Source organism: Antennarius striatus, chromosome 18 (genome assembly GCF_040054535.1).
Source record: "Antennarius striatus isolate MH-2024 chromosome 18, ASM4005453v1, whole genome shotgun sequence".
In the NCBI taxonomy this organism is placed as follows: domain Eukaryota; kingdom Metazoa; phylum Chordata; class Actinopteri; order Lophiiformes; family Antennariidae; genus Antennarius; species Antennarius striatus.
The window spans coordinates 18160705-18187705 of record NC_090793.1 but is presented as its reverse complement, the minus strand read 5'-3'; the positions used below and the strand labels follow the sequence as shown (position 1 = coordinate 18187705).

At 38.8% G+C, this 27001-nt stretch overlaps 1 protein-coding gene across 10 annotated transcripts in view; it reads right to left on the bottom strand.

Annotated features, from left to right (window-relative positions):
• The window catches only part of ctnnd2b (catenin (cadherin-associated protein), delta 2b), a 119744-nt gene that overhangs the window by 10020 nt on the left and 82723 nt on the right, over positions 1 to 27001 (bottom strand). For all 10 annotated transcript variants that reach the window (XM_068341162.1, XM_068341164.1, XM_068341166.1 and 7 more), the window contains 7 exons: positions 23133 to 23265; positions 21034 to 21247; positions 11398 to 11584; positions 6610 to 6727; positions 5085 to 5267; positions 932 to 1105; positions 85 to 235 (listed from right to left, as the gene is read on the bottom strand). In XM_068341162.1, the coding sequence (XP_068197263.1) occupies positions 85 to 235; positions 932 to 1105; positions 5085 to 5267; positions 6610 to 6727; positions 11398 to 11584; positions 21034 to 21247; positions 23133 to 23265 (1160 nt within the window). The remainder of the gene's footprint in view (positions 1 to 84; positions 236 to 931; positions 1106 to 5084; positions 5268 to 6609; positions 6728 to 11397; positions 11585 to 21033; positions 21248 to 23132; positions 23266 to 27001) is intronic.

Here is a 27001-nt window from a genome sequence, read left to right as displayed (position 1 = left end):
TTCGGTGAGTCAGGACCATTACCGTCCATAAGTGCAGAAATGATCACATTAATGCTCTTTATTGGCTGTAAACTCACAGCTCACCTATGAGCTCCTTGTTCCTGATGTCCAGAGCCATGTTTCTCAGCGCGGTGGCCACGGCACACACCACCCGGTCGTTGTCTATCCTCAGCAGCTCCACCAGGATGGGGAGGCCCTTCTCCTTACGCACTGCAGCACGAATATACACAGACCACTGGACAGGAAGGTTGTGGGGGGTGAACAAAGACATATATTTTATATTATCTGTTCCTTTTTTTTTTGGTGTATTTTTTTTCTGATGTATTGTCTTCCTGGTATATTGATCAGACGTTTAAAGAAAAACAAAACACAACTCAGTGTAACAAAATGACAAAAATTCAACATAAGGTCCATTACTTGTCTCTGCAGCAGTCTGTAAGGCCTTGTCTAACAAAGGAGTAATAACAATATATCTCATCCATCAATGATTCACCAGAATCTTCTTAGTCATCTCTCTTTCATAAGAACAGACATCTGTCAAACACAGGATTATAGTCTGTTTGCCTAAAAGCTGTTCAGTCGAAACCATCCATCAACTTAACTGACAGTTAAAAAATCAATGAGGCTGGGAAACGACTAACATTGAAGCCTGACACAGTCATCAAATGCTCCCTTTGTGTAATTTATGCTGTTATTTAAACCATATTGATGAAAATGCGATTTTTATTATTAATTGCAGTGCAATAAAGTGTTTATTTTGGAGACATTCGTACCCAATGATTTGTACTAGATAGCTGTTTTGGGTTGTTTCTATCTGATTTCTGACTTTAAAAACACTTTTTCGCCCCACATTGTAATTTTATCATATTTGCAGACGCCCTTCGGTGTTGTTATATTATATTATCACAGGCATTGGAACAGCAGTCCTTACCTTCCAGCTGCCAGCAGCCAAGTTCTGCAGAGCCCCAGCTGCTCCCTCCAGGGTGTCTGGGTTGGAGCATTCAGACAGCAGGGTGAGGTAGGGCTTGACAATGGTGGGGTGCCATAACATCTGGATGCCTTTCGGGGGCTCTGCCAAGTCCGGAAACGGACCGACGCCATCCCACTGCAGAGGATGAGACATAATTCAGAATAGAAAAGCTTTTAAATTGTGTGTGAGTTGTGGTACAGTGCCAGAATGATCCCCCCAGGGAAGAACAGGGAAACGATGGGAAGAGAGTTAATACATATAAATAAGGTGGCATTCATTTGTTTTTATTTTCTGTTTTTCTATCTCCTCTGTAATTGAAATCTGACACTTCTTCCCGTACTAATGATGCATTTAAAAGAAATAAATAAACACAGATAATCTACGTCAGTATTAAATCGCCCATGGGGAGATTTGTCAATGACACTGGAATACAATTCTCACAGATTAGTGCCGCTGGCATTTGGCTAAACCATTGATGAGAAGGTGAATTATGAACACAATAATTTAATTTGCAACACAAGGTAATCTTTAGCTCTTTCCCCGGGCTGGATATTGGACTTGCTGTTTCACGCATCCCTCTAACATATGATCCATTACAATGCATCATTTTGAAAGTGCTGTAACTGCTATTCTTTAGTTAAATCTATTTTAAAATCAGAAAAAAATAAATAGAAATAAAAATAGCGAAAGTAAAAGCCAGTATCACATAGCTGTTGTTTCAGAATTGTTCTCAGTGCCGTTCCTTGTGTGTATGGGATGCTGGGGCTGAGGGGAGATCAATAGTCAGACACCTCATCATTTAGTCTGGCTTCTTTGCCTGATTGGTTTTCTTAGTTGTCATTGTCAGTCCTAATTCACTTTCCTCCCTTGTTGTAGCAGTTCCATGACAGAAAGAATAAGTAGGGCCAAAAAAAAAAAAAATGCTTGCAATATTTGCCATATTGATAGGGAACTGCTGATAAATTCAAGAAAGTCCTTATAATGAACTCATGGAGGTGATGTTAGCTTAGCTGGACATCTATTTGCAATGAAAAGCCTGAGATATAAAGACATGAAAACAACAACTGAGATAGAATAGTATTTGGGTTAGTGGGTTAGTGAACACCTAGATACAGTAGTAGATATTTTCTGTGAATATTACCTCAATGACTTTGTTTTTATTACAGCTGATTAATACTGGTCTGTTTGTCCCAAACATGTTCACCTTTACAGATTATTCTTTATCCGATTCTGATCCGATAATAGGTCTACCATGCATAATGATATGACTTGGATGATCAAAATGTTTTCTACTACCATCTGCAATGATGTAATCTCACATCACATCTGCTAAGGCGATGTAATATTGCCAACACACTGCATTGAAAAAAATATTTCATGTTGTTTTTTTTTGGGGTTTTTTTTTTTGCTACCCTGTTTGATATCACCACTCAACCACTTCCCCCCCACCCCCCTCTCTCCCTCACCCTTTTATTTTCCAGCCTCCCCCTTTGCCCAGCCTCTTTTTGACTCTTTCCTCTCCACCAACACATCCTTTCCTCCTCTCCTCTCCTCATTCTCTCCACTAATTACTCTGACAGTTTTTTGTGTTTTACCCTTCCCAACAAGCTCCCAAATCACTACTTCATGGTAATCACCCACAGCTGCACTGGAGTGGAGACAGACAGATCGTGTGTGTGTGTGTGTGTGTGTGTGTGTGGTGGGGGGGTGGTCTACATTATCAGTAGAAAGCGGTTATGATTTGTCCCTTTACAATCTGATTCCAGGGTTACTTTTAAAAGCCCTCATCTCACTGGTTTTGCTTGGATGTGCAAAAACGTTGACAAGTGGAAAAACATTTTAAAATCTTCTTCTAGTGTGTGTGTGTGTGTGTGTGTATGTGTGTTGTTTTGTTTTGTTTTGTTTTTAATAATGAAAAGGGAAAAAAATCATGCTGGGATAATATATAATTTACCCATTCTGATGCGCCATGGATGTGGGATTTTATAATCACCATGGCTTCACTTTAAGTTGGAAAAACATGCCTTCCAGTCAACCAGAATGCAATGCTGATTGCTTATTACCATGATATGAGGATAGAGTATTATTTGAGGCAGAGGTTTGATTTTTGTCAATCACAGCAGCAAGAGTGTTAACATTTTTAATGAAACACAGGATAAAACTCCACATATGGATTGACCATGTGGTATTTTCTGATTTACGGTTTCTCTTTCGGGGTAGATATGATTATCTGTTCCTCTAGAAACCTGTTAGCACAGACTGATGATGCTACACAGAGAAAACAGAAAGCTTTGCACCAAGATGATGTAATTTTATGACATCATCAAGCTTGTGTGACTCATGTGAATTATTCTAGAGAACTTAATAGTACAGGTGGTGGGTGAATATGTTTCCCAAATATTCAGGGTATCAAAGAAAGCTGCAGTGAATTGATAAATACTCATCTGAGGATATTTTGAACCAACAATAACATGAAATGCTCCTAAACTGGAAGCAGCACTCTTATCATATCAGAATCAAAATGATTTGGATATTATTCACATATCCAAACCACCAATAAACCCATGGCCCAGAGATGCTTTCTTCTGTACAGAGCATCATTGCACAAAAAGCGTAAATAGAGGTCAAATCGCACAAATGTCTGTTCGGGTATGAAGTCGGTTCTGTTATTTAGAGAACTGTCTCGCACTGGGCATTTTTTGACAGCTTCCATTTCCTCAGACGTTGATATGCAAATAGAAATATCCATCCATCCGTTTCCTAGAAGATGAGACAACTGTGATCATCTCGTCTTCAGGTGCTTTTCCACCTTGGGGGGTGTCATGGGTGCTGCAGGAGCCTATCCCAGCAGATCCACAGGCACTATGTCCACATGCAGTCCGCACCTTGAGCTCTCTCCACTCATTAAAGCCATCTGTGATCCAGTCAGGTTCACACAGGGACTTGTGACTGCAGCCACTCTCATCTCAACTTGTGAGCCTGTTCAGCATCAAGCCAATGATTAGCATACTCGGCTTTGATTGGGCAGGCATTTCGCACTGTTGTCACTACACTGGCACACAACAGAGTGCTTCTTTTACTAAGAGATCTGTTTCATCTATCATTTTTGAATTCTAGTCACAGTTCCATGACAAAAATGGATCAGAAGCAGTGGGATGTCTGAAGCCTGTATGAGCATGTTTAGACTAAATTCAAGATATGAGGTTACAGGAAACTGAAGGATAGACTTTTTATTTCTGAATTAAGTAATTTTTTGCTTAATTTAGGATGATCGCAGCAAAAAATATGAACCAGCTATGTGTGCATTTGTATAAATGGGCAATGGATAAGACTTGGGAAGACATCAAAAGTTAACATGGCATCTTTTGAAAGTCTGAGAAAGTAGAACACTTTAGCTGAGACCAAACACTGTCCCTTAGCTTAAATGAATATTGATCAGTAGGACTGAGCCTTTGGATTTTGCTGTTCATAATCAGTCAGGATCAGTGGTATCCTTTTGCTAAGGGCAGGAGGAGATTCTTATAACAAGACAGTTGATGTAAACCAGTCAAAGACGACATTACTCATAGAATCCCCCATGAATCCTCAGAAATGTTAGAAACACTTAAATAAACATTTTGCATTTTGAGATGTGAAACCGTAGAATTTGTGATGTCTTCAATTCTCAAAATAGTATTCAAATGCCAACCAACACAAGTCATCAGAGGACAATGATCTTATTATCAGATACGTAGATCTCAGATACATTGTGAAATCAAGAGATCCACACAACCTTGAGCTGAGTTTTACCTAACATGATGCAATAGCAATAAATATTTGACAGAATCAAAACGGAAATCAAAAAAGGAATCAGGGACATGGTTGTCAGGAGAGTGCAATTCTCTACCTATGAGTCACCCAAACACCCCACTACTCAATATATTTTGTGGAAATTGCTTCAGTAGTTTTTGCATGATTGAGGAAAAATAACCTATCTTGCAAAAAAAAAAGAAAAGTTACATTTTCATTTTGAACCTGGACCCATCATCAAAAAACCTGCTGACAAACCAACCAAATAAAAAAAATGCGTATATAGAAAATTAACTGAGGAAAACATTTGATATTGTCTCGTCACCTGGTCATGTCCCTTCTTTTTCTTCTTCTTTTTGCCCCAGCATCCGGAGCTCTCGGCATCCTTCCCACCAGTGTCACACAACAGACCGTCAAGTTCTTCTGATCCCCCCTGCTGGCTGTGTGATGTCTCTGCAGCCAGACGGTACGACAAGTTCCTCAGGATGCACACACAGTTTTCTACAGTCTAAAGGTAGAAAAGCGAAGAAAACACACACATATACACAGTTAGACAAGCTTTACACACACGGGACCATATGCACACAAGCAGATGTACATGGATGGCTGCTCACAGGCTGTCACAAAAAAACCCCACTACACACACAATCTCGCTATGCTTCTGTGTCACTGGCCATCTGGATTGAGTGAGAAAGAATGTAAGATATCTTGATACTCTGTTTTTCTATCACAATGTGTTAGCTTTAATCAATCTGTTAACATTTTCAAACATGTGATATTTTAGACAGCATTTTTTCCCGATGCTTTTGTTTATATGAAACTGTGGAATGTTCTTCCAAGATATTTTTTTGCACTGATTCACACATCTTCCTGGAAAAAGTTTTCTTTCATGCATGCAAAGGCATGAGGAACTGAAACAACTGCCTCAAGGAAAATACAAGCATTCCGAAAAGAAAAAAAAAGCTTGAGTGATGAGTAAAGAAAACTGTTTCTCACTATAAATATTGCAAAGACAAACAGAGGAGTGTTTTTGACAGATGCCATACTTGATATGAGTATACAGGAATATGTTCTGTCTTGTACAGCGATATCTTTCTTGTATTGGCTTATGGTTTGACATAGGAATGCCATTGAATGAGCCGTCACTAACTAATCAAACATTGAGTTTAGCGACAAACAACGGTCATATCCAAAAGCTGCTTTCTCCCTGAATGGTAGAAATGTTTGGATCCGTTAATTTGCAGGATGTAAATACACCCATCACACTATTTGCGTCTGAAAGGATCGTGTGTCCATGACATTGAGGAACACCTTAAAATATTATAAGTGGTTCAGTTAGCATTAAATAACTTAACATAGGCTATATTCATGAGAAAATTGTTATTTGTTCAGCACAGCAAGAAATACTCTATGTCCAAACACATATTTTCCACCTTGTGTAGTTTGTGGCCTGAATATTAACACAAAAACCACAGGCAAACAATTTATACAGATTATCATGAATATACAGTGTGTAATTACAATCTGAAAAGATGGATAATTCACAGTTGCGTGTACTGTAATACATGCAAATTTATGTTAATTTGAAATACTTTTTGACATAATAATCATATTGAAAAACACTTTTAGGAAACGAAAAATACCTAGAAACAGCCACACACTTACATAGGACTTTTTATTTGAAATGTCATTGTGTATATGTGTGTGTTTGTATGCAGGTTGTTATCGGTGAAGATGAGCTATAGGCTGTGATAGTGTGTGTGTGTGTGTGTGTGTGTGTGTGTGTGTGTGTGTGTGTGTGTGTGTGTGTGTGTGTGTGTGTGTGTGTGTGTTTGTGAGTTGGATGTTACCTTGCTGTCAATCTCACTGCTCCCTAAAGCAGTTTGAATCACATAGAGCAAAGCATCTGTCAGGCCTTCACACTCCCTCATCCTCCTCCTGGCTTCCTCGCCTGCAGAACTCACATTCCTGTTACAAAACAGAGACACACACACATATATACACAGACCTCAATAATGGCAGCCCGTGTGTGTGTGTGTGTGTGTGTGTGTGTGTGTCAACATGTTGAAGCATACTGTTATGCCCATATGGGTGTGCGTCTGAGTACAAGTCCATTAGCTGCTTTTGTTTTAGGCCGTAATCATCATTTTCATTATTTCCACTTAACTTTATGATTTAAATGTACAGTTCATGATGATACATAATCACATTTTATGTCATAAACAAGTAGGAAATAGATTATTATAGATGGCATTATACATTTAAAAAGTAGTGGCAAGCAAAAGTCAATGCAAAGCAACAAGTGGATGTAAATTCATATTGCAGATGGGAACGACACAAATACCGCTACGCTTTGAATCCCTGTGCAAAATTTCAACTAGAATGAGAAATTTGTGGAGAACTGTATCCTAAATGTCTACCGGCATTGAGATTCTCTAGACGAGACACATCCAGTTTTCAGTAGATCATTAAGTAAGAAATGGGGGACATTATCGTGACTGTGGAATCATTCTCTAAAACCACTTGAGCAGAGGACAGATGTTGGTTAAACAGCTGGCGGGGTGTTCCCTGCAGGGAAAGGCCTCGTCTCCAATGAAGCCTGAGGAAGGCTGGATCCTCCACGGGCTACTCCGACTAATGGCAGGTCATCAGGCGGTCGGGGATAGCCATACAGTATTACTTGACAAAAAGTTTGGTTTGCTATAATCCCTCAAGTACAGTTCCTCCTATGGCTCCAACATCAATCACCCGGAAACAGTGTTTCTTATATTTCTTACTTATGAAGAAGTCAAATGATGCCACGAGTAAAGCAAGAATTCCATTCACATGTTGGTGTGTTTACAGCTCACAGCATGGGGTTTGTAATTTCTCCTTTTTTAAGGATTGAAGACTTGTTACATAACTGACATAGTATTTGCACATTTGTTCATCCGATCAAAGAAACCTGATATTGTGCTCTTTATTATCTCTGAAACAATCTTTATTGTTGGGGTTTAGGAATGAGAATAACTTTCAAAATGTATACTTAATTTACTGTGTAATCCTGCTAAAAGCCTCTTTATATAGCCTCTTTTTATTGCTTCTATAACTCTTAGTTGATGCAAAATTAATTTTCACATCTGCAAATTTACACTGCATAATTCATATCCAGCTCTCTTGCGTCACAGGTTTGAGGACTTCCTGTGAGAGGGAGGAAATGAGCAGCGAGTAAACACAGACAGAATAAATGTGCGTTCGTGTACGTGAGAAAGATGGAGGAGGAGACGAGCTGAGACAGAAGATGACAAACGTGATAAAGGAAGGGATAGTATGACAGAGAATATAAGTGCAGTAATGGAAAGATGGAGTGAGGGAGAAGTAGGTAAATAAAGAGTGAAGAAGGGGGAACGTGAGATAGCAGGGAGGATGATGGGAGTCGGAGGGGGAGAGCGGGCGCAGGTGGCCAGAGATATACCAAACCTGCCATGAAATATTCAATCTCTCATCAGACTCCCAGCGTTCCCTAACGAGACGTGAGAAAGACGAATTATTCCTGAGTTTTTGGAAGCTGAGTCACACCTCAAATACTTTCCTGCAACGCACACACATACACACACATACCTGCAATAATAGAAGATGCAGCTAAAGCCTCAATAGTTTATTTTTCATAGGGAGCAGGTGAGGAAACATATTGTGGTCGGGATTAATGTCTCACACAAGTCGTTGGGTAGAGAAATGAAGAGATGCTCAAACACTCGAAACAGGGATGCAAGTGTTGTCACGGTATCATCATCCCTCAACATTTGTCACATCCTCCAGAGGAGACATTTAGAATCTCTCATGGTCATGTTTCAAATGTCAAACGTAACACAGAGGAAAGCTGTCGCACAGCAAACGGACCTATTTACTCTGTTAAAAAAATACATTCTTCTGCAAAGGCTATCTGATAAATGTAAAAGCGTTTCAGAGCGAAAAGATGTATGAAAAGATGTACGCAATTTGTGGATGTTTCACACTCGGTTGTCATTGTAGTTTCGGCGAGACGTGCTTTTACTTTTGATGATGAAATGTTTTGGTTGAAAGGAAATCGGGAGCAGATCAAGCATATCTGATACACAACCCACACATGTGTTAGAAATATTTATGAGCACTGTCTTAGATATGGTAATTTCATCATGCAGCTTTAAGTAACACTCACCAACAAATAGTATGTGTATAGATATCTAATGGATGAATAGCTGTCTCGAATTATGTTTCTATTTGAAGAAAATGGTGATTAATGGGGTTATTATTTAGTTTTTATTTATTTAATAGATGCGGTGTTTATTTAAACCAAACCGGGGGAGGTTAATTCACTCTCATCAAACCCCATCATTAGCTATTTTAAATGTTTGTGACACACGCTAAGGCAGAACGGTAATTAATGGGTCTGGATCCAGACCAATGGGGTCCAACGTGTTTGTTTATGTTGCTGGTCCACAGCCAATCAAATGTGATCCTGCTATAATAATCAACTTCTTCTTTTCCTTTGGACTTGTCCCATGAGGGGTTGCATCCTGCTCTCTAACTGTTGTTCAAATGCATTTTTTGGGGGGTCCTCAACCCCTCCTCAGAACATAACACACCTTTTAAGATTGTTTCAGAGGTATAGGATTAAAAACTTTTAAAGTTTCCATTTGACTTATATTGAATTTTGCAGGATGGAGGGAGCAGAAAGTCTGGCATGAAGGTTAAAAGTCAGGTCTGGATAGCTTTAAGGCAGATTGCAATACAAAACAACATTTAAATGGATTCCTTGAGATGAAATCCCACAAAGCACTTAGAAAACGCAATTCCAAAAGCTAAGACTTCTATCCATTATCGAATTGTACAGAACAAAGACCGAAGCCGGAGTGCTGTTTCAGCATTTCTCTCTCTCTCTCTTTGTCTCTCTCTGTCTCTCACACACACACACGCACGCAAACACACACAGATGATGTATCAGCTTTTAAGTTTAGTTTGACACCACATCTATGGAACATGCCTTCATCATCCCTACTTCTTATCGCAGCGTTGTTTATACTCATCATTAGCAGAATAAAACAAGTGTAGGAATACGTACGACTTCATCAGTCCTAAGAATAAATGTCCTGCAGAAACACACGTGGTATCTTTGCACATTTTGGTGGGGAAATAATTGAAAACCGCTCTGTATATTCATGCAATTAGTCATTAGCTGATAACAATATGTAGCAAATTTTCAGCTGATGAGGGGAAATTAAGCATAAAATCATGTAAATGTTAGTCTTATAATTACTGCTGCTGTGATAAATAGATTTATATTAATGAGGAGGTCATTCAGAGTGACACCTAGAGAATGGTAGTCTTGCTTCATGTCCTCTCCTCTCTTCTCTGCTGCTTTCTCAGCTTGTTATTTTTGAACTTCTGGCCTCTAACTTTTGCCGTCTTGATTTAGTTTTGAAAAATTTCATCATTTTCATCATTTACAGCCGACAAAACCTGTCAGCAGAAACATTCTGAGAAATCTGTGCTAACCTACGTCAACAGCATCAAGCTGGTTTAAAACAGCTACCCTTTGGCTAACATATGTACCATGATAAGTTTATAAGTTGATAATTTTATGTTTTAAGAGGTATTTAGTAAATTACAGGGGCTTAACTTTACTTTGTCTTTTAAAAATATGTTGCAAATGTTCCTCAAAGCTGGATGGAAAATGATATCAAAACACAGATGGTAGCATCTGACACTGGATTGCTAAGCATTACCCGAGGTCTGCCTTTTAACTTTCAACATTTTGGACTGTAGAGCCAAAACAGCTTCAAATGTGTGTCATAGGCTTACTCCTTCCAGACTGTATCACTGGATGTCTAGCATCATGTCTAACATGAGGAAACAAAGAACCCCAGCAAATCCAAAGCCCCGAGTGGTGAGTCATTTAAGTCTGAGTCATTTAAGTCAGTTAAGTCTGTCGGTTCTCTGCGTGCAGTGGGTAAAAATACAACATCTAAAAATAACAGCCCTTGTGATCGGTAATAATAGACCAAACAACAAAACATTCTATTCTAAGTTGAATAAATAAATGATCCCACTACACAAGTTGCTACTATGAATACAGGAAAATTTCAAGATACAAACATTCGATTTACGAACATTCGGAGATACGAACAACCGTGCACCGCCGTACCCAACTACTGTAGTCCCATAGTTCTACCCCAGTTTGTTCTTGTACGTAATGGTAGTGGTATTGGCAAAAAGCACAAGGCAAGTGATGGTAGTGGTAGGGGCGACAACCCCTACTATGGCAACTTTGCCTCTGACAACTCCTCCCTTCTTCTCCTGTTCCTTCTCTCTAAAAGTAAGCAACATTATGGTACTACAGTATTTTATTTCATTTATGTTTTGGTTTTTCTGTCTTGTAATTGTTCTGGTAAGTCTTCTGGAATAGTACTTTATTTCAAATACTGTAGTAATGACATTTAAATGACCTTAAATGGAGATTATAAATTGAAATTTGATAAATAACGATTTAGAAACATTTCAGTTTCCGAACAACCTCTCACAACCAATTGTGTTCTTAGGTTGAGGACTACTTGTACTAATTAATGTATGAACTTTTAGGGACATGTGAAAACAAAGAAAATAGAAATAAAAGCACTGACCTCAGGCATCCCGTGGCGTTACGGAGGACCTGGGAGGAGTGGAGGTGGAGTTTGCGGTCTTCCTGCGTATGAGGAGATGTGTCCCAGCCTGAGTGAGGGATGATCACAGCATTGGTCAGCACAGCCAGGGCATCCTGGATAATGGGCATCTTCAGGGCATCGCATGACGACAGGTTCCACAAGACACCTGAACAGGAGAGCAGACAGACAGGAGGTGAAAATCACTGCAGGGAAAAGGACAAACAATGGAGGAGAAGCATCCACGGAGTCTCCAGGGCAAAAAACAACAACATTGAAATATTTAGTAGATTTTAGAGAGAAGCTTGATCAAATACACAGAAATTTAATGCTGTTTTCACTTATTTACTGCAGTCTAGAAAATCAAACAGATTCTTTCAAAAGGAGTTAAATGGCCCTTTGAAATAGAAGAAATACACTGAGGAAAAATGTGAATACTAACATTGACAACAGCCAACTTTTTTTGGTCATACGGGCTCACAATCTTACTGCAGCTGCTTAATGGAACAAAATAACACTATAAGTTCAGTTATCACAAGCTCCAAGAGCAGCTTATCGCACGTTTTTAGATGAAAACACAAGAGAAAGCATCGCCAGACACCAGAAACTCAGCCAAACAATCAATAATAAGAGCCGCTTAGGATTGACCTTTCTGTATGGACTCTAATGTTACAAATTGCTGTTATTTTGCTGATTTAAAATTATTATTATGACATAAAATATTGAGAACAATTTGTTATTGCTAGCCCAGCAACTGCCAGAGGCCACTTGTAAGGCAGAAAAAGCAAATATTCACAAATGAAAAGAAAGAAGATCTAGTGTCTGCTTCACACTACATGATTAACACCATAAATGAAAGAACCAAAATCCACACAATCGTCAACAACTAATAACTGCTTGTCTGTGGGGATACTGTGAGTCATACTGGATGCTGCATCGGTTGATATCTGTCATTAATATGCTTGGCCTCTATTCTTATTCCTATGGGTCTGGTTATTACAGAGTTGGCATTTAGTTTGAAGCAAACATCACCATAGAGCATTGTGCTTATTACATATTGATGCTCCCAGACTGCAAAAAAAAGTGAGTGTTCAACAGTGAAAACTGGTTGAACAACTGTGCATAACCAAAGATTATTCATAAAAATGGAGAGGGATAATAAATCTGGTAAATAATAATATTATTTTTATTCCATATTTTGTGTAGGCAAAGGGCATTAATCAGGTAACCCCAATTTAAATAGTCCTAATCATGTGCAGCAAAACGTCAAACATTTTAATGCAGACGTTTACCAAATACTGAAGAAAATCTGACTTACAAATTTTAACAAACCCGTAAAAGTTGACGATCCATTTCTTGTGTTAGTCTATTTTATAAAACCTAGTCTTGTAATATCTATAACTGTAACATTTCATTTATTGTCACCACGGTGTTGCTGTAATTAATAAAGAGCAACTTCAGAAAGTACTGAAGACAGTAAATTATTTCCACAAAATTCAACTGCTGCCTTGTCCCGCTCTTAATCCTCACCTGAATTCAGTGATCAACCAACCAAGAAAGTGAAAGCGTTTTCTCTTGCCTACCAATTACTGTTCACTGTTTTTGTCAGTCGTCACACACACACACACACACACACACACACACACACACACACACACACACACACACACACACACACACACACACACACACACACACACACACACACACACACACACACACACACAAGTACAGACTGAGTGGCCATTCAACAGACAAAAGCTCTCCTCTCCAGAGACTCACTCTACCAATCACACACACATACACACACACACACACACACACACGCACACACACGTACAGCCTTTCAAGAAAAGGACAGAGAGGTCAAGAGGCAAATCATGCCGTTTTGCTGCAAAACACTTTGATTTGCTGAGTGGTCCGCCCACACAAACACACACCTTGGGACGTGCACATCATAATTCTGACTGATTGTTTTTTTTGTTGTTTTTTTTAAAGTAACTATGTCCTAATCAATGTGCTCATATAATCATAGTTGGATCCCCTCTTCATATCTGCTTTTATCCTTTATGGCTGTAATTATAGCTGTAATAGTAATACAACATGCTATCCTCAGATCTGCCTGAATGTGTTTGGATGAAGCCATCATCTCTTTAGCATGGTGTTGTTCACTCAGCCGAACAGTGTGACTGTAATTATGGTTTCTGTTATCTCTCTTTGTGCATTTGCGTCGACACGCCCTTGACAACACACGCTCAACAAATCAGCGTGAACTCCATCGGCCTTGTGGACCTTTCACGTTTATGCGGAGAGTTAATGCACCGGTGACCGAGGTTAGACGAAACGTCGGCAAGATGGGCATCTATCTTCTTGATTTTAATAAGCTGTGACTCACACATTAGCAAAGATGTGTTCTCTATGTCATCTTAGGAAAGGTCAGTTTTACCGCTCTTTGTTTCCTCCTCAGAAGATTTAGCTTAAATAGTAGCAGAGTGTTTAGATAACATGTATTAATATAATGATAATGAACTATATTGATAATATACTTTCTAATAACTCTAAAAACATCAATATATATTTACCATTATTATGAACGGGCAGGCAATCTGTTATGTTCACAGTTACAAAAGTAAAGAGAATTGGTGAGCGTAGCCTCTCAGATAACTTGTTGGCCATTTGATAGTTCTTATCTATAAGGTAATAGCTGCAAATATAAAACACCTTGTTTTATATTTATAAGAGCTCCTGTCTAGCGTTCTGTAAAAGGAAACGGATAGTTCAAAGTATTTTAAAGGACCTCCATCTTGTAATCTTACAATACTACACTAAGGTGTAGTTGAATCTATATAAATACAAATACAGATGCAAAATCTTCTAAAACCTCTAAAAAGCAATATTTACATGCAAGACCTATAATGCTGCAAATTCATGATTCACTATAATTATTTTCTGTCCCAAACTAATGCTACATACACAAAATACATCATGAAAGCGTTATGATTTGTGGCATTAGTCATAAATATAATATGGGTTTTCCTTCTATAGATTAGTCATTACAAAATGTTTTGGTTTGGTTAGATGCTAAGAAGAATCCATGTAAAATAAAATAGAATGAAATAAAAAAAATCAGATGTCAAAACCCATTATTAACAATATGCCAGGTCAATTCCCTATTTCTATTTCCGCACAGTAACACATCAACACAGTAGAACTGAATTAATTTTTCTGTCATAGAATACATTATCCATTATGTTTTGTAACTAACTGGCAATTTAAATACTGTAATTGGAAAACATATGGCTATCCTGTCCTTAGGAAAAATATTAAAGAACAATAACTTCAAGAATAGCTCCCATCGCAGAGAATATGAGGATTTCCTGTTTTCTAATTTTCTAGGTTTCTAAAATGTGGCAAATTATTTTTAATAAAATTTTCATATATTCCGAAATGAAACGACACATGATGTCATACTGCAGCTGCAAGAAAAAAAAAAGGTGAGTAAAATGGTGAGTAAAGTCAGCTGTTTGCCAGTATCACTTCCTGCTGTGCAGGGAATGACATCATCTCCCTGAGGTGAAAGGCAGCGGGATTTTTATCTTTGATCTGTGCACGTGCGCACACACACACAGACACACACACACACACACAGTGTATGACAGATGAAAGACGTTAATTGCCTCAGTCTTACATCATGAGTGGCAGCAGGAGGTTATGAATGTGATGCTATATAGAGTGTGGGGAAATGAATATGTTGACTATCTCTCTTTATGTCTGAAGCCATTTCCCATCTCTCATTTGCATTTTTATTCCCCTGTCATATTTTTTTTTCTCTTTTGCAACATTGCCACAAATATCTTTGTTCACCGCTGCATTTCACCTCCCTCATGCTTTCCAATTTCATCTGATGTATTGATGACTTTTTTTTTCTTTTCAAAATCCAATCATTATGTGGCACAATATGTGTGTTGAGTGAGATATTTTTATATTTTATTTTACTGTTGAATTTCATCCCTCCAATTATATGGGGTTAAATTATCATAAGTATCATAAGGGTTGACATTTAATAACATAAATGTGAGTAGGGCGAGGCTCAGGGTTAGCTCTACCATGTTTGTGTGCACAGAATTAACAAGTAAAAATGATCAATTCTAGTCCAATCTGATCAACAAGTGATGAGTGACGTCAGGAAATTCAGGAGCAGCTCACACTTAACTAGCTAAAAGTGTTTGACCTTGATTACAGCGTTGTGCCCTTGCCGTAAGAGAAGAACCCTTTTCCAATCATCGCTGTGTGCACCAGGAGCCAGTTTTATAGGTCTGCAGAAGGCTGATGAGTCCTTTCAAAAATGCATTGGATGAGTCTGAATTTTATTGCTGTAATCCTTTTTGCATCCTCAAGATCATCCTCAAAACTGTCTCTATTTCATAGCACCGACATGAAATTTTATTACTTTAGTAAGAAACAACAGGGACTTTATTTTAAATACCCCCCATTCGACATTTTTCCGTGGTTTAAGGATAGAATTTATGCCTCCTGATTTCGTCTAGCAGATTTTTTGTTTCTTTCAATAAAAATCTGCTAGATTAAATCTATTTTTTTCATAATAGGACCCCTTTAATCACATCACGGGGGCAGCAGCAGCTCAGTCCACTGGGGCTGGGGGACCGGAAGGTGGTGGGTTCCAGACCCTGTGGACAAAACAGATTGGAGTGTAAACTGGCAATGGGAGGTGCCAGTTCACACTCAAATATGTGTGTGATGTAACTAGAGTATTATTTGATGATTATTATTATCATGTATTTTGGTAGCCATCACATTTATAGTTAACTATCCACTAACCAGAATTCTCAGTGTGAGTGCTACTCCTTATTTTCATCATGAGTCATACATTGTTCATCACATTTCATCACTATATCTTTGTGTTAATGAGCCTTGACCATAGTGTGAAATCATGTTTACTTATTCTGGTTCCATTAGTGCCTCATTAAAAACTGGAACAGTTGTAACTCGGCTCATGATCGTGTCAAGGTCGACCCCGGTGTCTTTGTGAAAACAAGGAATCTGTGAACTGCTCCTTCATCGATGTGATATTCAGTAATAGATGACCAGGTATGTATTTCTAACGCAATGACTTTCAGTCTTGTGTTAAAACATTTATTTAGCAGCAACAGTGAAGCAGCTTGAGCCAGAAAAGCTGCATTAAAATCTTGTTAAAATGGACTGAAAATAAGTTAATGAGCGCAGCATAACCACAGGGAACACAGCTGCTGTTTGTTTTTGTAATTAAGTTTGCTTATGTGGCTTCTCAGTTTTGTATGTTCATTTTTTTAAGGTGCAATCCGTTGGTTTTTTGTTTGTTTATATGTTGGCTTCCTCAATTTCAACTTCTTAAAGTATAGTATTTTTTAAAAATTATATATGTATAATTAATTATATTTTTATATATAATACACACACACACACACACACACACACACACACACACACACACAGGGTGTGATTTGTTTCGGATGGGAGTGGACGGGGTCATCTGGAATTTAGGCTCATAGAATCTAACATTAACCTAAAGAAGAACTAGACCTATTGATCGCCCCCCTCTCCCCCCTATTTTTTGACAAATCCCACCCTTTGTATAAATGTGCTTTAATTTGACTATAATCAACTACATGTATGCACTTCCCTCTTTAAATATAACTCGTCAGTCTCCATATCTTCACTCTGCCTGTACTGGATGAGTGCTGCGATTGCACCCCATACTGTGGAGAGCCCCCCCCTTTCAGTATGAGCCTGACAACATTCATATCTGCTGCTGAAGAGCGACAGCAAAGTGAGCAATCCAGACCTGTCACTTGTACTGATGCATGCTGTTGTAACTGCATGAAAAAGTTGCTTTGTAATGACAAGTGGAACCATATCATCTGACAGCACACTGATTTTAAAAGGGAGCAAAAGACATACAAGAAAAAGTATGGTACGAGTCAGGAGGGGTGCTTATGTGTCTCTATGGCTCATTTAACCTCTTCATCTAGAATGGATTGGATTCACGTGTCAATTCATCAGGACAAAATGTATGGCCTCGTCACAAAACTTAAAGATCCCCAGCAAAATTAGTCTGTATTTTTAGTTTCTAAGGAAAGAATTACACATCAATATTTTCAGTTTCCTAATGGAATAAACAAATGAAAATATATTTACCTCACCAGGATCAACATAATCAAAAACTGTTTGACACACAGCGTCACAGTCCCCTTCAAATAGAGAAGCAGATGCAGCCTGACCTTCATGCGTGTCGATCTTTTCCTTCCTCTTGATTCTATTACAGAAATGTACTTTTTCACGTCTCTCAGAAAACACTTTGAACAGCAGTAAAATCATTTGCAATAGTGCAGCACAAACTAAAGCTGAATTGATGGCAGCCAGCGTGCCAAAACACTTCGGCACATTTTGATTCAGATCCCAACATGCATTTTGTACTTCTGTCAACTTGACCAATGACAGTCAACAGAAGACTGACCACAGATATGCATGAAGATATCGATAGAACTCTGCCATTTGGCGCCTCTCATCTGCAGAGTCAAAGTTAATATCTTCTCATTCAAACCAGCTTTATTAGCTCTGATAATATTCAGTTCAAAGCATGAAAGAGAAAAATCGCTCGAGGAGCAGAGACCTGTTTGTGACTTTGCACCATCAAGTAAACTGTACGTGTTACCGAGAGAACGTTAGCAGCAAACAAGCCTGTGTGTGTGTGTGTGTGTGTGTGTGTGTGTGTGTGTGTGTGTGTGTGTGTGTGTGTGTGTGTGTGTGTGTGTGTGTGTGTGTGTGTGTGTGTGTGTGTGTGTTGCTGATTCTGAGTCTAGCAATGCAGACGGCTTGACTTCCCACTGTGATCCTGATTCAAAATGCTTACCAGAGAGAGAAAAAAAAGCTGAGAATATGTTCAATGTGGAGAAAGAATGAAAAACAGCGAGGCAAAGACGATGGGGAGGGATGGGAAAAGAGGAAAGAGATGAAGCAAGACGGGATGAGAAACCTATTTCCACTGGGTATTTAAGCAAGAGAGGAGAGCATGGTCTGTCTGCGTCCGGTCGGTCGTTCAGCTGATTAATTTGTGACAGGAGGGATTTCTGTGCTGCGTGCCTTGAATTACTGCTCTAATTTATATGGTAATCTTCTTTAAGACTCTAGCAGGATACAAAAAAAACCCTTTTATTTCTATCTAAGCTAAGCTTAAACCCTTTTCTATACTCACTAAATACATATAGATATACATAACTGAGTCGGTAACATGTGGGCCGTACTCTTCACATAATTGTATTCTATGGAGAAATGCGAGGATACCTCTCAGTTTCACTGTCCTGATATAAGGCTGTCCTGTCCTGGAAAAACATTCAGCTTGCATTAGTATTCATGGCTGTCTCTTCTTACCATAAATGATGCTTAAAATGTTTATCCCATACGAGAATCTCCTGTTGGCCCGACATCTACTGTTGTATGTATTTAAGAGATTAGAGGGTCAAGGGAAGCCTTTGTGGGGGACGAGAATATTTTGGTTTTAGAATACTTTGAAAGGTAAATAAGTTTGGGTGGGGCCCTCGATGACATGTGGGATGAAGACAGGATGATTTTCATGTCACATTTAAAATGTTATAATGGTGAGAATTGAACATACTGCTTTTTTTTTTTTTACGTCAAAAACCAACCTTATTACTCAGGAACGTTGAGATTAGATGCAGAACAGGTTCAATTACCATCCGAATGTCATGTTTACATTCTAGCTATCTTCAAGATTTGAATAAAGTTGAATTAAAATGTGATTAGCGTGTTTATGGCACATAAAGAGTAAAATAGGTAAAATATCTTGTTATGGTGAAGAAAAAACACGAATGTTAAAATGTCTACTGAGACAAAAACGATCATTAAAACTCCAACCTTCAGCTTTCTAACATTCACAATGCAAGATGTGAATGTTAGAAAGTTCTTTCTAAATCTGAAGTTGCATCTGTTGGCATACAGAAACACGTAACTATAGTAACTCCTACCAGAAATGAACGTGGGTTTTATCCTGTAAATCAGGGTCACAACTCTAATTCATTATTAACCTTCAAAAACTCTTCAGACAGAGAGTTTTTGTACAACCGAGTTTGTCTTGTCGCCGTCTTGACAGTTATAGATCGGGAACAACGCACTGGGTGTCGGGCTGCGACAAGTTGGCTACGATTAAAGTCTGTTTAATGCTAGTTAATTTGTTCATCAAACAGATCCTTGAGTTGAATTAAGTGACATTCTTAGTAGATTAATTAAAATTTCTTTCATCCCATTTTCATGAATCTTGGGACTTCCCGTCCGTGGATGAGAAGTAGCACAGCTCCTAGTTATGGATCCATCTCAGTATTCTCCATCTGCTGATGAGATACAAGCCCTCTAGAGCATGAACTTTCATTCTTAAATATTGAAATGATTAAACACATTAGTCTGGATGATTTTATCTACTGACTATCAGCACCAAATGGCCCAGAATGAAACATTACTTGGTCTATCTTGATCTGATCACTTCCTGTCCCAAATAATCATCAAAACTGTCCCTACACCTGAAGTCTAGACAGTTGAAGCTCCGTGCATCGCTCCACCTTAACATCAAATTATAACGACTTAACTATTCTGACATTAATGAGGAACAGCTCTGATTGTGACATGTCAAATTATGAAATATCATGCTCCTTACAGGCACGGAGTAGAGATGCCTTTATTAGCAAAGATTGGCAGCAGGTGAAATCAATTTTTGCATGGCCTCAGGTTTGGAATAACCCCAGGAAGACTTAAATAGGTAAAAAATTGAGTAACGTTCCTCTCTTAGCGCTGTCACCTCTCATCCTGTCCTGAGGCAGAAGTCATTTTCCTGCTGCCGCCGTGCAGCTGGCAATTAGACAGGGACTGTCGGATATTTGAGGTAAATGCTTTTGCAGCAAGATGCTGGTGGGGAAGGATTCCTTATTAATCAATCGATGTACAGTACCTATGTGGAAACTAAAAATATAAACCTGATGAGGTTAGAAGTTTGAAATCAACAGGTGTTTCCAGTATTTGTCAGCATCATTTTTACGCAGCAGATAGCACTTTTGCCTCACAGCAAGAAAGTCCTGGTGTTGTTTCCATCTGAGGCCTTTCTATGTGGAGTTTTTATTGTCCCCTTGTCAGCGTTGGAGCTCATCAGGTTCTCCGACTTCCTCCCACCTCCAAAAACATGCAGCTGAGGTGAATTGGAAATGGCAAAAATTACCTTGTGTTGAGAATTTGAGCGCGAATGTTTGTATGCAGGCAGCTGGGATACGTTCCAGCGTAATCCGTGAACCACATTTTGGATAAGCGTCTCAAGACGAGACGATTGTGATTGTCGGTGAGTGAAATGAATGACTGTGCCAAAGGTTGCACATGGATAGTAAATTATCATCATTGCAGCATACATTCTACTTGCTAAAGCTCATTTTACACAGCAAAAACACAGTAAAATCTGCCCCCAAAACCATTTTATCTGCAGACTGCCCACTACATCTTCTGAACCCCCAAACCACCAGAAAAAAAGGAAACGACTGCTAAGATTGAGATGATTCTTTTTACCAGTGAGCAACTCTCGGATCTCCACGTCTGTGGTCTTCCGGAGCAGCCGGACCAAAGCTGGTATGCCTCCACAGTTCTTCAAGGCGATCTTGTTGTCATCATTAGCTTTGCCGTACACCAGGTTCCTCAGGGCTCCACAGGCACTGCGGTGGACGTCGGTCATCCGGTGGTCCAGTAAATCCACCAGCAGCTGGATGCCACCCTGTCGTCGAATCTGAAAACACAAATGCAAAAAAACCTCACAAATAAGAGTGTAAAATAACAATGCATCCATCTGTTTGCACCACATTCCCTCTAAGAATGTTGTTGCTGGTGTGTGTGTACACAGTAAATAACATTATTCTAGTGTGTTTTTGCTTCAGTTAGGAAAAAAAGAAAATTTCTACCACAGTTGAGGAAATCTGTCAATTTTTATTTTAATTTTTTTTGACACAATAAACTTCAGCTGCTCATTCCCTGATGCAAGACTTATTCACATGCCAGCAACAGTCTTTTCTGTCCCACCACCCCTGTGTGTCTACAGCCCTCCCAGCTTCACTCCGTCTAGACAAAGAGAAAGTAGGGCAGTCTGCCTGCTCTCTCGTAAAAGACAAAAGAGATGTTTTAGCGAGGGAGATCGCACAGAAACAGGCCAGCTACCAGATAACGTGTGAAGATAATAATGATTTAGATTTAGTAGCTGATTCATTTTAGGTAGCAATGTCTAACTGGGAAGTGTTTAGTAGAGGTAGGAATAAGATATTGGGCTGAGTCATAGACCCCACAAAAAGAGGTATATCCCCATTTCTTTAATTGAATCAAAACACCAGCATACATTGGATCCATTCAAACTACAGTAATAACCTGAGATATGATCTGTTCAACAATCAAGTTTTTTGAGATACAAGCCGTCGCTCTGTCCATTTTTTTGTTAGTCATATGAGTGAAAATCTGAGATACGAGCCACGCTTTGGTGCATTAAAAAAACATTTTTTTTTTTTTTTTATAATTTAGGGGGTTAGGGGATTTTTTTACAAGGCTGAAATGGATTAAAATGGTTTTAGTTCATTAAATTGGGAAAATTTGTTTGAGTGTCAATTGCCTGTTTTTTTTTCCAAAAAAGCACAGCTCCAATGGTGTCAGCAAAAAATAGGAACTTGTTTTAGTAGTAATTGAGGATAAGTTTCAAGTTGATGATCAATGTTGTTATCAGTTCATTTATTTTTCAGTGTTGTCCAATATTACAGAGAAGCAGAGACATAACAACAAACCGTTCAGAGAAGTATACGATAGCACAGTGCATCAGCGATATAGACACGGATTCAGATGCTGAAGGAAATGTTTCATTTCATCCTTCAAGCATCTCATTCAAGGGCGACGACAATTCGGATTTTGGGTCACCTCTATTTCTCTCTCTCTCAGACAGCAGCACAAGTTTCCAATCAATAGAAAAGTTGTGTCATTAAATTCATGCAATGTAGTCCACTATCAGCAAAGTCTTCATATGTTGCAGTTCAACGTTCCTTGAAGGTTGAACTGTTAAAATATGTTCTCGGTTGGTGTGAAAATCCCTTTTCTTCTCCCAACATTTAATCAACAACTTAATCAACCTGCACCAAACACATTACGTTTTCACCTGCGTCCATCTGTTTGTTAGTTGGTTTCTCAGGAAACATCCACTTAGTGGAAAAAAGGGCACTAGAAACTGATTAAAATTTGCTACCATTCAGGATTTTTTAATGAATTGTTTTCTTTAACATTTTTAACAGAGGACATTTTATTTCCTGAAATAATTTACAAAAAAAAAATTTTGTGAAGTGGCAGAGATTGATTCAATCAAGGAAAAGATACTGTATATTTCAAATCTGCAATATTTTATTTTCATCTACCTAGCTTTCCATGGTGTAAACTTGTACATTTGATTTCTGTTATACATTTTCTGGGCGATGCTAGATCTAGATTATTAAATAAAAGACTTAAATTATGAATGATTTGAAGGCAGTGATTCACTCATTGGTGTTTAAGACATACATGCCCTCTTTGCTTTATTCAAAAACACAGCAGTAAAAGTTAAAATCCCTTGCAGATTAGTCAGATTTGTTGACTTGAATCATCAATACCTCAGATTTGATCTTGTTGTCTCCGAAGCAGAGATGCTGGAGGTATGCAGCAGCGTTGGACTGGACTGAAGGGAACTGATGCTGCAACATCTGGATCACCTCTGGCAGTTCTGGATCCCTCCACCCAAACTCCCTAGACAGACACAGAAAAAACATAAAACAAGTCTTTGGCTGTGCAGAGATTGGGTGAATAGAAGTTTGTGAATATAAGTGACAGAAATAAAGGCTGGAGCTGATGCCAAAGTAAAACATAATATACTTCTTTTTTTTTTTCCAGCTCAAATATTGTTCATTTGAATTGACTAAATTAAGAACTCGCATGAAAAAATAGTAATTTTAGAATTATCACCTGCCAGTATGAGGAGGTTTAATAATGACAATGCATTAAAGAAACTGCGGTGGATTTGTTTGCCCTCACGTTTGACCCGTACTGCTTTGCATACGACAACAATGAACAGAAACAGGTAATGAGTCGATCTCAAACATCAATTAATGACACGGGACAGAAAATATTGCACCTTTGTGGCAACAGATTGTGTTCATTTGGTACAAAAGCCAAACAACTCGTCCTGAAAGGGGGCCTGAGTTCGACTCCATACAGCATCACTGGGGTGAGCTGGAGTGCAGACTCTGATCCAGATAACCAAACATGACTGCGTGACTTGGATTCCTACTGAGAGTCTATAATCTCATAAAAAACAACTTCCTTAGAAAAAAAATGAGCAGCAATTGCATCATTTCCTGGCTAATTTGTGACTATGCTGTTCAGAAGAAGTAAATATTTAACATATAAAAGTGTTTCCTCATGGTCAGTGGCCTGCATGTTATGAAAATCATGGGAAAAAGAAAACAAAAATTGCCCCAAGTTTTTTGTAGACTTAAATATTAGCTCATGAGCTAATAAACCACTGCAGCCAAGGCTTATCGTGATCAAACTAGAGTGACAACATTCTGTTATCATTATCAATTCGTTCGGCAGCATGCAGAACAAACTGAGTAACTATAACTGTAAAAGAGTGACAGCCAGAAACACTGTAAAGAGACTTTAGCCTGACTCAGGGGACATTGCTTCTGTCTGGCCGAAGCATTTCTAATCGCTCCCCCCAACACCAAACACCACACAAAGGCCACACTAAACTCTTCCTGCCTTTCATCACAGGAAGAGGCTGAACAGCTGTAACCATCTTGGATCCTTCCTCCTGGCTGCTTCGCTTTTAGGAAGTTACCAGGGTTATCCAAAACCTTTGCCCGCAGGCATGCTTTGGGCACAGACACACACACACACACACTTGCTTCATTGACCCTTTTGAGGTGTGGTAGGCTGCGTGTGATGGAGGGAACACAGATGATTAACAAGAGGAAGATGTGACGTGAGAGAATGCAGTGAATCGGTGAGGAAGGGGGGGATGGAGGAGAAGTTTATTGATGCAGACTTCTTTTTTTATTTTTTGCTAAAGGCAAACTTTTATTCCCACATGTAATTTAGCGTCATCTTAATCCTCTGGGGTGTCACAAAAATGGAAATGATCATTCCTAGATATTAATTGATGCTATTGTTCCCTTGATACGTTCTGAGCTCTACTTTTCTGATGGTTGTGAGAGTTTGGGGTTGAATACAGAATCCTTTCTGTCTCCTTTCTTCTGTGATGTATCCTATTTTTGATGCAGTAACATCACGACTATCCTGTGGAGATAATTTCCAGTTCAGTCTAATCAAACCTAAACACATGCACACACACAAACACATGCAGGTTAGCCGAGCTGCAGGAACATATTCAGGGCAATGAGGGCGGCAGGATAACTCAGTGTGCAGCAACAGCTAATGTCAGTCACGCACACACACAAGGACACACACTCCAGTACACTATAAAAGCTGAGAAACACACACATATATTGACTCAGTGACTTAAACACTTGCACATCAATGGAAGCACGGAGGAGCCGGGATTAGCAAGCTTTTGTTACTAAGTTTCATAATGTACAAACAGAATGAAGCCACTGTTTGAAAAATGAGGCAATTGCAAAGAAAATGTTTCCAGAGGTTATTTTCCTCTCTCTTTGATATGCCGCAATTTTTTTATATTTCCCATTTTTTCAACGTCTCCCACTGTTCTTTACCCCCCATCTTGCTCCAGGCTGTTTTTTTTTTGTTTTGTAACATAAACACACACACACACACACACACGCACACACACACACACACACACACACACACACACACACACACACACACACACACGCACACACACACACACACACACACACACACACTCAACATTATCATACCTAATGTAATAATGAACCCACAGTAGTGTGTGCTTTGATAAATATGATCAGAGATGACACAACCTTTGCAGAGGTCACCTTGTGGGTTAATTAGTGGATAAGACGTCTCAAGTAATGGTTGAACAAGCTGTCAGGTGTGTGTGTGTGTGTGTGTGTGTGTGTGTGTGTGTGTGTGTGTGTGTGTGTGTGTGTGTGTGTGTGTGCGTGCAAATATGTTTTTTATACTGTAATGAGAAAATAGGACAACATCAGTAAGAATGCCTGAAGCTTCATTATAACATAAACACACACACACACACACACACGCACACACACACACACACACACACACACACATATACTGCATATTAAACTTGTATGATAGGAGTTTAAGGCATTCTATGATCTCGTAACTCAAACATGCTTTCCTCATTAAAAATAACTAAAATCATTTTAATCCGTTCCAAATGTGTAAAAAAGCCCCAACCCCCCTACATCTAGTATGTATACGTAATTAAAAAATACATTTTTATCAATCGGTATAGATGCCTATTTTACCTGTGCATAATTAATTATGTGAAAGTTGTGTTAACAACTTTAAAATACAAAAAGAAATGGACAAGTCATGAGAACACACGAGCTACGTCTTTACTCTGCAAACTAGAATTAGATCCGGTCTAAGCTGAAGTTATATCCATTCGCCAACTAGCAGTGAGGCGTGACTGGTAACTTGATTTTTTTTTTGTATGTTGAACAAACATAGAATCTCAAAAAACTTTGAGATTTTTTTCAAAAACTTTGACATGTTTGTCAAATACACAGAAGTTATTCTGCATAATAAGAGTGTCTGATGATATTTGTAACTGATCATCCATCCATCCATCTATCCACCCAGATAAGATGCCATTGCTGATAATACTTTGAGTAATTAGGTCTGTGATCATATCTAAAGAAAAGTGTGTGGCACACATCTAATAATTTAGCATTATTAAAGTGCAAATTGGCTGCATGTTCTGAGTCCTAACTCTCAGGTAAAGACAGGAAAAAGAGTCAAAGAGAAAAGGTTAGCAGGTTATTACTGTTGGATCGCAGTCAGACACTTTAATGGGCATGAACTCAAAATGTACATGGTAGATAGACATAAGCACCACAGTGCAAACGACTGTGGACCCATTAATCAGGGAATGCATTTGTGTTACCACGGTTACAGAATGGTTCTCTGAAATATTTACAGACTATAGATGTATGCAGTACATGGAAAGTTGAATAGTCTAAAGAGAAAATATAACTATCCAATTAAATTGTGTTGGATATTTCCAGGCTTCAACTGAGGATCAGGAGGGGTCAGGAGGGGATCGCTTCACCCAGGAGAGACAGAACAGGATGCACAGCAATTAAAATAGTTGTTGAGCACACTATGTTTGAATTATGAAATACTCAAAACTAGAATTGCATTCAATGGTGCGTATGCATCTGCCAAGGTTGCACAAATCTACATATCTGATGAGCTGATGTGACCCGTGTTCCCCTGAATGTTTGATAGAAGCAAACTTTTGCAAATCTCACTTTTTTTTAAAGAAATGAACACAAATCTGAATTTGTTC